The 16,939-nt window shown below is 39.6% G+C and overlaps 1 protein-coding gene across 7 annotated transcripts in view; it reads left to right on the top strand.

The window, feature by feature from the left end:
- Smg7 (SMG7 nonsense mediated mRNA decay factor) overlaps positions 1-16,939 on the top strand; it is a 63,847-nt gene that overhangs the window by 39,181 nt on the left and 7,727 nt on the right. For 4 of the 7 annotated variants that reach the window (XM_021177809.2, XM_021177439.2, XM_021177656.2 and 1 more), the window contains 10 exons: positions 724-874; positions 1,220-1,355; positions 3,638-3,800; positions 4,419-4,572; positions 7,033-7,103; positions 8,831-8,891; positions 11,653-11,772; positions 12,676-13,102; positions 15,125-15,269; positions 16,015-16,391. In XM_021177809.2, the coding sequence (XP_021033468.1) occupies positions 724-874; positions 1,220-1,355; positions 3,638-3,800; positions 4,419-4,572; positions 7,033-7,103; positions 8,831-8,891; positions 11,653-11,772; positions 12,676-13,102; positions 15,125-15,269; positions 16,015-16,391 (1,805 nt within the window). The remainder of the gene's footprint in view (positions 1-723; positions 875-1,219; positions 1,356-3,637; positions 3,801-4,418; positions 4,573-7,032; positions 7,104-8,830; positions 8,892-11,652; positions 11,773-12,675; positions 13,103-15,124; positions 15,270-16,014; positions 16,392-16,939) is intronic. The other 3 variants (XM_021177737.2, XM_021177892.2, XM_021177581.2) reach the window with 1 other exon arrangement.

Genomic DNA, 16,939 nt, shown 5'->3' with positions numbered 1-16,939 from the left:
ATTCATTGTTTTTAATTGCTGAGTAGTACTCCATTGTGTAAATGTATCACATTTTCTGTATCCATTCCTCAGTTAATGGACATCTGGATTCTTTCCAGCTTATAGCCATTCTTGAATTAAAGAGCTTAACAGCAGATAATTGCTGTTACAAATCACTTGTGCTAAGCCACATTGAAACTTCTTTAGATTCTAGATAATATCTTAGGTAGAGAGATTATCTGGACACAAGGAGCCATTTTGTATTGCCTGTATCAGCAATACAGTAACAGCTGAGTGCCCGGGATGGGTCCTTAGCACCTACAACGTAAAGGAGATTAACTAGCTAACCCTTTCTGAAACCATGACTGCTTATTGTATTGATTCTAATTTTATTACTTTTTGTTGTTGTTGTTTTGATACCATCTATTTATGTGGCCCAATATGGCCTTGAACTCTAATCCTTTCTAAGCGTCCCAAGTGCTAGAATTACAAGTGTGTGCCTCCATAGTCAATATTTAATTGTGTGACTTTTTAACCTGCACATGATAGGGTGTGCCATCACTAATGATAGGATGCGCCATCACTAATGTGTACAATCTCACATTCTGTCCATCTATAATTGATCAATTGAGATTTGCCTTACATAATACTCTGCATTATTAATTCACAGATTTAACTGAGCATTTGTATTTTGATAGCAGGATTGGTTCTTGGTAACTTTAGAATCTTAACTTTCTCCTTTAGGTCAGCCTTACAATCAGTTGGCTATCTTAGCTTCTTCCAAAGGAGACCACCTGACCACAATTTTCTACTACTGCAGAAGCATTGCTGTGAAATTCCCTTTCCCAGCCGCCTCCACTAATCTACAAAAAGCACTTTCTAAAGCACTGGAAAGGTAGGACTGACTTTCCCAAGAGAATTTGTGTAACCCGGAGTCTTACTTAATCTCTCAAATTTTGTTGTTTAGGAAATTCTAGCAGTGATCTCTAGTCATCTTTAGGTCTAAAACTACAGAGAACATAATTATTTTGTGCACAGTCACGTAATTTTACCCAGTATGTGGTTTCTTGTAGCTGAGTGCTGACTCATCTGAGCTGTAGCTGTGAAGCTGGGCGTGGACAGAAAGAAAGAGCCCTTTTCTTGTCTGTTGGATGATGAAGTAACTTGCAAGCTAAACCCAGGTTAAGGGTTTTGCATATTTTGCTGATTAAGATTGATTCAAGTTTTTCTTTCATTTCAGCCGGGATGAGTTGAAAACCAAGTGGGGTGTTTCTGACTTCATCAAGGCCTTTATTAAATTCCACGGTCATGTATACCTGAGTAAGAGTTTGGAAAAGCTGAGCCCTCTTCGAGAGAAGTTGGAAGAACAGTTTAAGGTTTGAGTTAAAAACCAAAAATGTTGGTCATCTCTTAAGTGGGGAAGCTTAAAATTTGGAGAACATTAACTTAAAAGTTGTGTTATTTTGTGGTGTTGATATGGAACCCAGGACCTTGCACAAACTAGACAATTCCCCCACTTAGCTATGCCCAGAGGACCAGACTTCTATCTAGTCCCTATGTTGCTATTTAATTATGAATTCATAGTAATAGTTAAATCTGAATTATATGAAGTCCTTGCATCTAGCTTTCCTCTTGCTATCTGAACTATATGGTATCTAGTCATTGTTGAAACAACCTTCTCATTGACCCCCTGCCAGATGGCAAAACGGATTGAAGTATAAATATATTAAGAATCAAGACAAGCGGGGCAGTGGTGGCGCACGCCTTTAATCCTAGCACTTGGGAGGCAGAGGCAGGCGGATTTCTGAGTTCGAGGCCAGTCTGGTCTACAAAGTGAGTTCCAGGACAGCCAGGACTACACAGAGAAACCCTGTCTTGTGGGGGAAAAAAAAAAGAAGCAAGACAGTTTAGAAATATAGTTATAAAACTGTCCAAAACAACAACACAAAACTTGGACAGTAAAAGCATAAATTAGCCAAATATAGTCAATGTAAAATAATTACAGGTAACTGTTGAGTTGATCATTTACAATAGAAATAGTTTGCTGCAAAATAATTTTTACTGAGCTTTTGATCTTCCCAGTGGCCTATTTAAACTTAGGCCATATATATAGGGTTGGGTGTAAAAGGAACCACTATCATTTGAGTGCCCTCAATTACCTAGCCTAGAAAAGAATATTAGAATCTGAATAGAGTTGTTGGACTTAAAGTATAATCAGTATAAATCATTAGCTTATTTAGAAGGCTAGATGCTTTATAAATATAAAAGCAGAAAATAGAAATCTCAGAATACAGTGAAGGTGATGGATATGTTTGATATGGCAGCAGCACAGTCAACTGGTGTGGAACTGCAAGAACTATCTTTTCTGGCTTTTGTTTTGGGGGGTGTGTGTAACGGTTTTTGAGGTGTGTGTGTGTGTGTTGTCTTACTTACTCTTTTAGCTCTTGCTGACCTCAAAATTGCCCACATCATTATAATCATGGCAAACCTGGCTACATCTGATATATTATCAATTCTTACCAAAAGACTAACGACACTTGATTGTGCTATCCTCTAAACTGCTTCCTGGGGAGAGATGGAGGAAGGCTGGCCACAACTAAAAGTGTCCATCCTAGTAGCTGTCAACTTTTTAGGAACTTAGGTTTGGACATTATTCCATGTGGGAGTAATCAAATCCCATCACAGATGCTAAAGCAGACGGATGATCACATAGAGACAACCAACTCTGAGAATATAGAGTTCCATTATGATGGTGATGTCATACACTGCTGCGCAGGTTACCATGTGCACAGTCACTGTGCACATGAAGCTTAGTAAAAACCGTATGTGGAATTTCCTATGAAGATTCCAGCATGATCATCAAAGGTGCTTACTAGACATCCTAATGGCAACTTCAGCATGTCACTTGTCCCTGTGTTCCCACGTGTGTGGTTTCTGCGTTGTTTATAAAGGTTCTCGTTATTGAAAGTTTAAGGCTTACGACAACTCTAAGTCATGCGTCTGTAGCAAGGGTTCACAGTAATACTTGAATCCTTTTGTTTGCAATGTTTTCACGACATACATCTGCTTTCAATCATTTGTCCTTTTTAAACATTTTATTCACTATATATCTTCTAAATGTCTATATGTATAGCCCAAATACTTCTTGGGCCATATTAAAAATATATGCTCTTTCTGGGGCTGGAGAGATTGCTCAGCTCCTCTTCTAGAAAACCCAGTTCCATTTCCAGTACTCACATGGGAGCTTGAACCTATCCATAACTCCAGTTCCAGGGAACCAAGCACCATATTTTGGCCTCTATAAGTACCAAGCAAGCATATGATACACAGACAACATACTCAGGCAAAATTGCTATACTTATAAAAATTAAAAGTAGATACATCTTTATTTTTAATACATGGACAGTTTCTTAAAGCAAAAATGCTCAAGCAATAGCTTAAATAACCAAGGAGTGCCTGAATGGATCCTTTCTAGTGTAGTTTTTTTTGTAGACATTATAACTGTATAAAATACTAGAATAAAGAGTGGGACAGTTTAGTCATCCAGTAATGCTATTACAACACTCTGTGATTCTGGGTATAGATGTTTAGTAATTCTTGTGTCTAAGACGGATCCTGCTCTTGATAATATATACAGTATCTTTGTCTTCTATTACAGAGACTGCTGTTCCAAAAAGCTTTCAACTCTCAACAGTTAGTTCATGTCACTGTCATTAACCTGTTTCAACTTCATCATCTTCGTGACTTTAGCAATGAAACAGAGCAACATAGTTACAGCCAAGATGAACAGCTGTGTTGGACACAGTTGCTGGCCCTCTTTAGTGAGTATTAAATCATTCAGCTTTGAAAGGTGCAGTCAGTCTACCTGTATTTTTTATATCTATGTAGCCAGATGCAATGATACATAAAATGAGCCCTATATTTCTTTTTTTTTTTTTAAGATTTATTTATTTATTATATACACTGTAGCTGTCTTCAGACACTCCAGAAGAGAGAGTCAGATCTCGTTACGGATGGTTGTGAGCCACTATGTGGTTGCTGGGATTTGAACTCCGGACCTTTGGAAGAGCAGTCGGGTGCTCTTACCCACTGAGCCATCTCTCCAGCCCGAGCCCTATATTTCTTAATACTGGGTCAGAGAGACTTATACATCAAAGCCTGTCCTTATGTCTGCTTTATACCACTCTATATAACGTTTTAATACAGAAAGTGTTTTTTGATAGTCTTACCTATTCCCGGGCTGACCTTGAACTTGATGATCTTCATGTTCCATCCTCTTGGATACTGGCTGCCATCCCCAGCTAAAAATATCTATTTAGAAGGAAACTAAGATACTTGAATGTTTAATACAGCAGAAGGCCCATAGTAATATTTTAAACTGGTATGCTGTTTCAAATACCTTATACATTCTGAATCTTTTTCTCCATCCCATCCCCAAGTGTCTTTTCTTGGCATCCTGTGCAAATGTCCTCTCCAGAATGATTCTCAGGAGTCCAACAATGCCTACCCCCTTCCTGCAGTCAAGGTCTCTATGGACTGGCTAAGACTCCGACCTAGAGTCTTTCAAGAAGCAGTGGTGGATGAAAGACAGTAGTAAGTGTTACAAAATTTTATGGTGGTTGGGTGGTTTGTATGATATTTAGAGACATAGGAAAACTGCCTGTTAAAAGAATATTGAAGAATTGACTGTTTTCTGCACATTCTGTGAAAATTGAAATGAAAGCATCTATGCATACTTTAATTTATTTTGAATTCTTTGTTAGGCCCATGATCTTGGATAGAAATTTGTGGCTCCTATATTCCCCTGTTCCCAGTTGCCATATCATGAAGAGACAGATTTCAAAATGAACTTGACATTAAAAATCAAGCTTGTCAGCCAGGCGTGGTGGCGCACACCCTTAGTCCCAACACTCAGGAGGCAGAGGCAGGTGGATTTCTGAGTTCAAGGCCAGCCTGGTCTACAAAGTGAGTTCCAGGACAGTCAGGGCTACACAGAGAAACCCTGTCTCGAGAAAAAGAAAACAACAGCAACAACAAAAATCAAGTTTGTCTTTCTGAGCCGTATCTGTGCCACCCTATGTATGCTGTTTTGTTTAAAAGAGAAACTTCCATTTTCTATACACAAATTGATTCTACCTTGTAACTATACTTTATATTTTATTTACCTATAGATGACTGAAAATAATTCTTAATTTCCTTAAGACAGTAGAAACAGTTAAGACCCTTTGATTTTAGTGATGAGTGGCATTTTCAGTGTACTTTTGGTTGTAGAAATAATGTCTCCAAAAGACTGCAGTAGCAGAGTTCCTCCCCTGCATATCTTAGTAGTTTTAACTCTAAGTTTCTGCTGTGACCTGGGTTGTACACACCAGCAAGGGACTATCTAATTAATAAGTAATGGTACCTCATTAGAATTCTCCTCCTCCCCAAACACAAGTCCCTTCATTTTTAACATTATTACCATGATTTAGGGTATAGAGTGTAGCATATAGGATAGTATCTGTCTTTAAATATTAATGTGGGCAGTGCTAGTACAGGGTTTTAGGTACTGCTTTTTTTTGTATAAAATTTTTGCTTATGTGTATTCTAAAAGTCAAACTTGTATTTTATTTAATAAATTGTCAGGAACTCTAACCTAAGGACTCTGTTTTCTGCTGGCTCACCGAGGTTTCGTGTTTTGGGGCAAGACTTGCCTGCTGCTTTTGTTTCTGCAGTGATCTTTGGGTTGCACATGCAGTGGGCAAGGAGATTGTGGCCATGTGCATTTGGACCCTTAAAAAAGTCACTGTAATTCACTCTGAATAGAGATTTGAATTTAGTGTAGCTATTCTTTGTCACTAGCTGAAGAACAGTTCCACTGTTCTGGAAATGTATATATTCAATCTTTGACAAATTATTTTATACCCATTAAACGAGATTTGGGAAACAGTATACAGTAGTGCATCTCTCACATGTGTTTTTGCCTATGTAGTTTTGAAAGTGTCTGTTGGGATTTACATAGCCTTGAAGATGTCTGAGTAGTAGAGTGGAGTCCTTGGAGATGACTTTTTTTTTTTTTTTTTTGCCATCTGATTTCCTTTATTTATGTCATTTTTCTTTTTCTTTCTTTCTTTTTTTTTTAGAATTAATTTTTTTAATTAGGTATTTTCCTCATTTACATTTCCAATGCTATCCAAAAAGTCCCCAATACACTACCCACCCACTCCCCTACCCACCCACTCCCACTTTTTGGCCCTGGCGTTCCCCTGTACTGGGGCATATAAAGTTTGCAAGTCCAATGGGCCTCTCTTTCCAGTGATGGCCGACTAGGCCATCTTTTGATACATATGCAGCTAGAGTCAAGAGCTCTGGGGTACTGGTTAGTTCATAATGTTGTTCCACCTATAGGGTTGCAGATCCCTTTAGCTCCTTGGGTACTTTCTCTAGCTCCTCCGTTGGGGGCCCTGTGATACATCCAATAGCTGACTGTGAGCATCCACTTCTGTCTTTGCTAGGCCCAGGCATTGTCTCACAAGAGATAGCTTTATCTGGGTCCTTTCAGCAAAATCTTGCTAGTGTATGCAATGGTGTCAGCGTTTGGAAGCTGATTATGGGATGGATCCCTGGATATGGCAGTCTTTAGATGGTCCATCCTTTCGTCACAGCTCCAAACTTTATCTCTGTATGTAACTCTTTCCATGGGTGTTTTGTTCCCAATTCTAAGAAGGGGCACAGTGTCCACACTTTGGTCTTTGTTCTTCTTGAGTTTCATGCGTTTAACAAATTGTATCTTATATCTTGGGTATCCTAAGTTTTTGGGCTAATAGCCACTTATCAGTGAGTACATATTGTGTGAGTTCCTTTGTGATTGTGTTACCTCACTCAGGATGATGCCCTCCAGGTCCATCCATTTGCCTAGGAATTTCATAAATTCATTCCTTTTAATAGCTGAGTAGTACTCCATTGTGTAAATGTACCACATTTTCTGTATCGGAGATGCCGTTTTTGTAATTTATTAGTATTCTAAGTTTTCTTGTATAAGAATAAAATCTGAATGTTTTTTTAAATTTACAGCATTTGGCCCTGGCTAATTTCTCTTCTAAATAGTTTCCATCCCCATGAAGATGATCTCTCAAATACTAATGGTAAGAGGTGCCTAAATTGTGTATCGTCTCTCTGCTTCTTCATCAGTAATGGGAGGTTGAAAGCCAGGGAAATTGGGCTTTTGGTGAGGCTTTTTGTTTTCCTTTTAAGAGAGGCTCTGACTTCTGGTACTGATGAAGTGACTAGATATGGGTAATTCTCCTGAAGTTACCTCTGATACTTATTAGAGTAGGCATTCATGACCCTTACATTCTATCCATTTTCTTCCCTGTCTCTTCATCATTACTATCTGTTTGGGATGTTTGTTTGGTTTTAGGTTTATATATTTTACATGTGTATTTTGCCTGTGTGTACACATCCACACTGGTATCCACAGTGATAGAACAGGGGCTTGGATTCCTTGGAACTAGAGTTATAGACAGTTGGGAGGGGGTGCCAGAAACCAAATTCAGGCTCAGCAAGTACTCTTAACTGCTGAGCTGTTTTAAGGAAACAGTTACCTACATATCACACAGAATTTAGCACATACAACATAAAAGATACAAATTTCCAATGGATCTCCCATAGTATTATAGATTATATTGTCCACATGATAGTGGCCGATCTTAGGACATCCTCCTGTGTTCAAACATAAGAGTCATGTACCACTTTAAACATGCTTTTAAATTTAACAGTGTAATGTTAACATTTTCATTTGCTGCTAACTAGTTTTTACTGACTTCATAATATTTTACTTTCTATATGTGTCATTGTCTATTATCCTGTGACATTTTCCTTATCAAGGGCCTGAGAAGATAGCTCAGTCAGTAAAATGCGTCACTTCTCAACCATGAGTACCTAAATTCAGTACCTAGATAATCCATGAAAATAATGTCCTTCAAACCTGTAATCCCTGTACTGGCAAGCCAGAACCAAGAGGAGCTTTCTCTTGCCTGCCAATTAGCCTAATCGAATAGTTCCAGGCCAGTAAGAGACCTTCTTTCAAAGGAGGTGGACTGCATTGCTGAGGATGACACCCGAGGCTGTCCTGGCACACAGACATACATGTGCACGTTTGCACTGATGGTCTAAACTGTGTTCATAGACAGTGCTGTGCTGAGCAGCATGGAGCTTCTCCCTTTGCCATTACTAGTAATTTACAAGTCACTGGGTCTTTAGGATTAGAACATTTGAGATAATACCCCAGGTTATTTCTTGTACACTCTCACTGATACTAGTGTTGTCACTGGGTAACTTAAAGGTCACATGTAACCTAAATATTGGGCTTGCTAGATTTGATAATAAAGCTCTGGATTCTTTTGATTGGTTTGTTTGGGGTTTTTTTTGTTTTAGTTTTTGTTTTTTCTTTAGATTTTTCATGACAGGGTAACAGGGTTTCTTTATGTAGATCTAGCAGTCCTGAGACTTCCTCTGTAAACCAGGCTGGCCTTGAAATCAGGGATCCACCTGCCCCTGCCTCCTGAGTGCTGGGATTAAAGGTATTGCCATGTCTAACTAAATTTGTAAATTCTTGAGAGCAGATGAGGACGTTCTTTCTGCCCAGCAACTTGAGTGTTTTGTATTTTATGTTAGGGATATCTAGGGATCTGAGGTGACAGGCAGTGTTTCCTTGGATGATTCATCTTTATAAGGTGATGACACTGGGGAAGCAAAACATGGACATGACACATTCTTCCCATACCTTTTTTTTATTCACTTTTTTCATATCTACAAAATCATAAGATTTTAATTAAAATGTTTACAATTTCTGGTGTCTTCCTTTCTTTAGCCACACCACTTCCAGAGGAGTTTGAATTACAAGGATTCTTGGCTTTAAGACCTTCTTTCAGGTAAGGAGCTTTGAAGAGTTTTCAGTGTTAAAATGTGTAGGAATCTGGCCTACCTGTAGAAGAGCCTTTGATTTGTCCCAACTGTGTCATCTTTCTTTAACATTTGTTTGTTTGTTTATTGGTCTGGGGGTCGTGAGTGGGATGTGGGCATGGTTTGCATGTAAGGGTTCAGTGAGAGACCTTGTCTCAAGGGAATAAGGCTAATAGCAATAAAGATACCCACAGTTCACTCCATGTAAGTATGTGCATGTTTTCTTCTACCTTACACATACCAGTTTTACAAGAAATTAAAAAAAAAAAAATTCAGTGGCAAAGAGACAAAGGGATCCCCTTCTGCAGTCCTCCTGCACACACACCCCTGCCTCCACTCTCACCTCCACCCCCATGGTTTCTCCCTGCCCTCTTGGTTTACCTTCTATCTTGTTCTCTCCTCTTACTACTCTGCTTTACAGTGTATCTCCCTCTGGGTTTAGTTTGTTGTTATTGTTGTTGTCTCCCACTGGGTTTAGTTTGTTGTTTGTTTGTTTGTTTGTTTCGGTTTTTTGTTTGTTTTCTGTTTCTTCCCAAATAGCTATCTTCTTTTAGCCTACTAACATGACAAGTGTGTTGCTGTTGGTGGTGTTGGTGTTTTGTTTTGTTTTTTTATTCTATAAAATATGATTCACAGTCAGTCTCCCTCCAATTTCTCTGTTGCTGTGTATTTCTCCATACCACAGTTTTTCTTAAGAGCAGTGTGGACTGCCCTTACTGACTTCAGGTTTACTTATTTCTCAGCCTGCTACTACTGAAAACTGTCCTTGTCACCTTTGTTACCAAATTCTAATAGCTTTGTTCTTTAAAAAGCTATGGATTTTGTTGTTGTTGTTAACTACTTTAAGCTGCTACACAAATAATCTGTGAAACAATAATCCTGAAAACATAAATGTAAGCTTTAACGTCTGAAAACTTAAAACAAAGACAAAACAGTTTAGTCACTAATACTGTTTGACATCTTTGTATAGTTTATCATTCCTGCTTTATTAATTTTTAAGCAGTTTTTAAATAATTTGCCTTTTTAAATTCTCGTAGCATAAGGTCTGTTGACACACTTATTCACCAATCCAGAAATTAAAAAAGCCTTTTTTTCCCTCATCAAGGGCTATAATTTTATTACCAAAATGTCTCTAATAGTCAGCACTGTCAAGTGACTTCTGACAGTATCTCATGACAAAATAAAAAACTTAAGTTCTTCAGTTATTCTGGGATCTCTTTTAGCTTGATGTCCAAGTTTGAAACCCGTCTACCTCTCAGTGCCTTCTCACACCATCAGCTCACTCACTCATTCACTGTCAGCTCTCTCTCACACCGTCCAGCTCTTAGCCCCTCTGCCCTATTTTCTGCCTCTTCTTTCCCCACCCCCATTACTTATATTTACTGTGCACTCAACTGCGTCCTTCTGAACAGCTCTGTATTTTTCTCTCTCTGCTCTCTTTGTGCCGCACTAGAACATCACCATCTGCTCCTCAGCCTTTTCTTCACTGTCTTGGTCAGTAGTTGTTCTGCCTGATACGCTCCAGCTCAGGTGTCACTCAGAAACCTTCCCGTAGTTTTTGGGAAGAAATTAAATTCTTTCACTTTAATTTTTTATTCTTTATGTGGTTTTACTATAAGGTTTACCAGGTTTAATTTTAGTTACTTTTTTCCTGAAGATGCTTACTGTTTTTCACCTATCTTTGTGTTCTTCAGCCTAATTTGTTTAATGGCATTTTAGTTTGGAGATATGCATGATTTCATTATGAAAAGCCGGGAGTGTCCTGCCTCCAACTCTGAAATGCCAGAATTACAGACATGCACCATCACCCCTGACTCTCTTTTAAAATGAATGACAGGCGATCTCAGGAGCCCTTTCCACGGTGGTTTACTCTCTGTCCATATGCTTTATGACAATTGCACATTTTTCTGATTTAGCGAGCAAAAAGTACAGTGATAGTTTTGTAATAGGTACCCCATGAGCTAGAGCTAAGAGCTAAGAGCACTTTTCGCTCTTGCAAAGGACCTAGGTTTGATTCCCAGGACCCATGTGGCAACTCAAAAGCACCTGAAACTCCAGTCCCAGGGAATCCAATGCCCTCTTCTGGTCTCATGAGTATCAGGCATACATATAGTGCAAATACATACATATAGCACAACACTTCAAGCACATAAAAAATATGAAATTAAGAAATGTGCATCAGAGACTCTTAGCACTATGTTGTTGTTGTCTGAGACAGAGTTTCTTTATATACCCTTGGCTGCCCTAGAACTAACTTGGGAGACCAGACTGGCCTCAAATTCACAGATACCCACCTGCCTCTGCCTCCCAAGTGCTGGTATTAAAGGCATGCATTAAAGGTATACAGCCTGTGTATAGTGATTTTTTTTTTTTTTAATTAATCAAAGTATTTAGAAAAGGGGTATTTGGGGTTTCATACAATGATAGCACTTTTTCCTGGCATGGACAAAGACATGGATTCCATCTTAGGACCCCAAACAAACAGAATCTTCAATAATAAAACCTATGGATTGTTTTACTTCATACCTAGAAAGTAAAAATATAAAGATTAATATGATGAACCTTGATTTTATTTCCTGCTTTGTTTCTTATATTTGGAAATATAAATTCAAGCAAATACAGTTATTACATGTAGTCTATAGCCCGTGTGGGAAATAATGTATTTACATTTGGTTTCCTGGAAATTTTCTTCAGTATTTAATCTTCTATAATATGCTATGTCATTTTTAGGAACTTGGATTTTTCCAAAGGCCATCAGGGTATTACAGGAGACAAAGAGGGTCAACAACGACGAATACGACAGCAGCGTTTGATCTCCATAGGGAAATGGATTGCTGATAATCAGCCACGGTATGCCCATGGCTTGCTCCTGCATTCCTTTCGATCCCTTTATCATCACACACGTGTGTACTAATGGTATAAAACTATGATGAACTAAGACAGTATTGGTAGCATCTCTTGTTCGGAGCCAAGTGGTCATAAGTGTACTTAGTCTCTCTTCTCTCTGTTATCTATTATAAGAAGAATTAAACTCGCCTTTCTTATTTATCATGGACTGCTCTGGTGTGTAAGCATCTGTACTATCTGAATTGGATTGAACATTGTTGGTCCAGTGGGTGGTTTGTGTGGCACAGATGTGCCAGTCACTTTCACTCAGGACAGCAAGGCCATGCTTCCAGCACTAGTTAAAGACAAAGCAACAAGGTTACTGGTGTAGAGAAGAACACAAGCTTTGGAGTCGGTTAGGGTCGTGATCAGTTTCTGGCTCTGATCTTTTCTGTGAACCTGGCATCTTCCTGATGGGACATAACCTGTTCAGAGTCAGATACTGTGATTTTTTAATGTTTGTTTTTGAACTCCTGCCATGCTCTGTGCACTTTTGAATGCATGCATAAATAAACTTATACCATTTCTGGGCTTCACTTCATCTATAAGATAAGTATATATACCTCCCTTATAGGCTATGTCAAGGACTCAGACTAGTGTCGTAAATCATGCTCAGTAAGAGTAACCACGGTTATTAGAAGGGGAAAAACAGGAGACTGAATGTGATGTGCTGATGTGAAATATAGTCACAAGAATCTCAGTAACTGAGTAATACTGTTTTGTTTTGGGTTTTGTTTGTTTGTTTGTTTGTTTGTTTGTTTTTGTTTGTTTTTGGTATAAAAATAGTTGTTGAAGCTACACACAACTGAGTTACTTATTTTTGTAGTTTATGGTTTTTTATATATGAATTTATTCTTGCTTTTTTAGGCTGATTCAGTGTGAAAATGAGGTAGGGAAATTGTTATTTATCACAGAAATCCCAGAATTAATACTAGAAGACCCCAGTGAAGCCAAAGAGAACCTCATCCTACAAGAAACATCTGTGGTAGAGTCACTGGCTACAGATGGGAGCCCAGGACTGAAATCAGTGCTGTCTACAGGCCGAAATCCAAGCAACAGCTGTGACTCAGGAGAGAAACCCGTGGTCACCTTTAAAGAGAACATTAAGCCACGAGAAGTGAACAGAGACCAGGGAAGAAGCTTTCCTCCCAAAGAGGTGAGAAGGGACTGTAGCAAAGGAGTAACTGTAACTCAGGAGGACGGACAGAAGGACAGCAGCAAGAGGAGAGCTGAGACCAAGAGATGCACCTTAGGAAAGTTGCAGGAAACAGGAAAGCAGAGTGTGGCAGTGCAGGTAAGCTGTATTTGAACTATAAAGCAAGGAGAGAAGGCTCACAAACAAACGGCAAGGTTTCTCTGTCGTTCATAAAGACCAGTACATTAGCCGTTCTGCAGTCTAAGTGCATTCTTTTACCTCCTAGGAAGGTATGTATAGACAGAGTTGTGGTAGATGGTGACTTTATGGGTTGAAGAAGATCCTGTGTCAGTGACATTCTCTTTAAGTGCTCTGTACAGAGTTGTATATTTCTTTGGAAAGTATAATTATCAATTAATATTACAGAGGAGTTTTGGGGTTTCAGAGCATCTAGTAGAATTAAAAGTATATCAAAGCTTTCTGTTGTTTTATCTCCCCCACCCCCTGGAGAGTTATGCAGGCTGGGTATGATAATAAAATACACCTTTAAACTCAGCACTCATGAAGCAGAGGCATGTGGGTCTGTGAAGTAAGAGACCAAGTCTGATCTACATTGTAAGTTCCAGGCTAGCAAGGGCTACATAGTGACCCTATCTTCAAAAACAAACAAGGTTCACTGTACAAAGTAAAACTTAACTTTTTATCCTGGTTCAAAGATTGGTAAAACAAGAACTCAAATCTTGTTTGAGAAAACCACTTCCCAGCTATTTGTAACCCTTTTTATACCTTTCCAAAAGGGATACTGTTAATTTCATATAATACAAAAGGATCTTTACTTTTATTAATACCATTAATGTTTTGATGACTCTGTAAGAAGCTGTGTGATTTGTTGGTTCGTTTGTGACAAATGAAGGTGTTTGCCTCGTGGGCCTCTACTGCAACAGGCTGCTTATCAGCAAGACCATCATTTCCTTGCCTGATAGATTGGGGGCAGGATGGCAACGAAGTGTGGTTCCCGTCGTTTTTAATTTGTTTGTTCTGCCAGTACACTCCTGTGTGCGCATGAAGGTGAGAGCAGAACCTTAGGTGTCACCCTCAGGAAGGACATCTGTTTCCTTTGACACAGGGTCCCTCATTGGCTTAGAGTGCAGCATTAAGCTAGTCTCTAGTCATTGACCCTTCTTCCTGACTCCTCCTTGCCAGCACTGGGACCGTAAGTGCTGCAGCTGGTATTTTTGTGTGGATTTGGAGATTGAATTCTCATTTTCATGTCCACAGGCATTTTACTAACTGAGCCATCCTCTAAACTACACACACATACAGGAAATGGCCTGAAGAGAAGAGGGTATGAAGGAAAGGCAAAGAAAACAAAAAACACAAAACCCCACCAAATTAACTAGGCCTGTGTTTGAGGACTAACTAAGCCCACGCATCTCCTGTATGTCCTCTGCAGTGGCCTCCAGTGAGACCCATGCTGATAATGCAAGTCTCCTTTTCTCTCCTCAGTCCCTCTCAAACCTACTGGTAGATAACAAAAGTAAATCTGCCATACAGGGATGCAGTACAGAGGATCGCTACACATTTGCGGCCCTCTGGGACTACATAGCAGTTTCTAAACTAGCCAAGACTACATAGCAGAACCTTGCCTTGGCAATACAACACAACAGTTTGCAGACATAGGATTATCATGCTCTTTTTTCTGAAACTATTTTCTTTCTTGCCTTTGGCTCAACCTTGAGGACTGCCCATGGCATTTCATTGTTAACTTGATATTTAGAACTTTGGGCCCATTTGTTGCTGCTGGAAGTATTTTGTATTTGTTTAAAGAGCCTTAAGAAGTGCTACCTAGTTAAAAGTAAACCGGGAGCCATGTGCGATAAGTTTTCATTAAATCACAATTCAGCATGAAGAGCCCTAGCTGAAGATTGTAGGCATGCCTGTGGGTATGAGCTACCTCACTTGTACAACAAATGATTTCTATGTTCCTTTTCCTTATTTTTCTGGGATTACAAGAGAGCAAAATAATTGTATTAGTAAATGAAAGCCCTTGTTTCTTTTTAATTTTCTTATATTAATATAGATGGACATAGTAAAATTTTAATATTTTTCTTAGAGTAGGTGCTTCTTTCTAATACATGGGCACCAGGTTTTTATGGTTAGTTTTGGTTCTGTTGATTGTAGGTAAAATCCCAGACAGAACTAAGAAAGACTCCAGTGTCTGAAGCCAGGAAAACGCCTGTCACTCAAACTCCAAGTCAAACGAATAATTCTCAGTTCATCCCCATCCATCACCCTGGAGCCTTCCCTCCTCTTCCCAGCCGACCAGGTAAATACACATTCTTCTGCCTGAGGCCTTCTGTTCACTCACTGGGTACTTTGTAATCTTGGGGCAGTGTTCCTAAGCTGTTCAGTTTATAAAGCCTCCCTAATGGTTAAGGGGCTCTGGTTGAGTCATTTCTCTGTAGTTAACACACTAGTGCTGCTCAGTTACTATGAAGATTCCTCCATGCTGTCGTTAAAACATGAAAGTATCTTTGGGGGGGGGGGTGTTGAGACAGGGTTTCTCTGTGTAGCCCTGGCTGTCCTGGCACTCACTTTGTAGACCAGGCTGGCCTCAAATTTAGAAATCCTCCTGCCTCTGCCTCCCAAGTGTTGGGATTAAAGGCGTGCGCCAGCACTGCCCCTGGCAAAAGATCTTTAGAAGAGCAATTACTTTAATGTTCGAGGAAAAAGAAACTAATAGCCAGTAGTCTGGGGTTTTTTTGTTTTGTTTTGTTTTTGTTTGTTTTTTCGAGACAGGGTTTCTCTGTGTAGCCCTGGCTGTCCTGGAACTCACTTTGCAGACCAGGCTGGCCTCAAACTCAGAAATCTGCCTGCCTCTGCCTCCTGAGTGCTGGGATTAAAGGCATTCGCCACCACGCCCGGCTGTATTTCTTAATGTCATGTTAAAGACCTGCATGGTTCATTGTTGTTGGTTTTTATAATATGTAAGAAACACCCTCTTCTCAAATTGTACACCTTTCTTTTGTCAAGTTTCTTTAGAACTAAAGCTGTGTTCTTCTGTTTTAAAGGATTCCCGCCCCCAACATATGTTATCCCCCCTCCTGTGGCATTTTCTATGGGCTCAGGTTACACCTTCCCAGCTGGTGTTTCTGTCCCAGGAACCTTTCTTCAGTCTACAGCTCACTCTCCAGCAGGAAACCAGGTGCAAGCTGGGAAACAGTCCCACATTCCTTACAGCCAGCAACGGCCCTCTGGACCAGGGCCAATGAACCAGGGACCTCAACAGTCACCTTCCCAGCCACCCCTTACATCTTTACCAGCTCAGCCAACAGCACAGTCTACAAGCCAATTGCAGGTTCAAGCTCTAGCTCAGCAACAGCAATCCCCTACAAAAGTCATACCAGCTTTGGGGAAAAGCCCGCCTCACCACTCTGGATTCCAGCAGGTAGGCAACAGTTGTGTGTACTGTCCGCTTAGAATGGCAAGAAATGCTGAGATAATTCCATGTTTGACCATTCAATAAATACTATTTAAGTTTGGGTTGCTAGGAAGGTTTAAATGTTTGACCTCTTGCTTTATTTGTAATGGGTAATAATGTTAGAACCTTTGTTTATATGCTTCTTAATTGCTAGTTCTATTAAAAGATTTTCTGCAAATCTTAATGTGTGTACATTTATAGGTGTGTAGGTAAGTAAGTGTATGTGTACGTGTTTTTGTGCTTTAATGTTGAAGCTGAAGGACAACTGTAGTGTCATCCTTAAAAATGCCTCCACCTCCTTTCAGAGTCTCATTGGCTGTAGCTCACCCGTTAGGCTAGGCTGCTGGCCCTGGAGCCTCCTGTCTCCACTAGGTTTATAAGCATGTGTCATCATGACCAGCACTTTTGCATGGGTTCTGGGGACAGAACTCAGTTGCTTTATCATTCTTTTCACCCCTGCACCATAAGAATTCCTACCTGAACATAGACATTAGAATAGAAGTAGGATTGTACTC

This window comes from Mus caroli, chromosome 1 (assembly GCF_900094665.2).
Source record: "Mus caroli chromosome 1, CAROLI_EIJ_v1.1, whole genome shotgun sequence".
Classification (NCBI taxonomy): Eukaryota; Metazoa; Chordata; class Mammalia; order Rodentia; family Muridae; genus Mus; species Mus caroli.
Note: the sequence above shows the minus strand (reverse complement) of the source record. Positions and strands in the feature narration are given on the sequence as shown.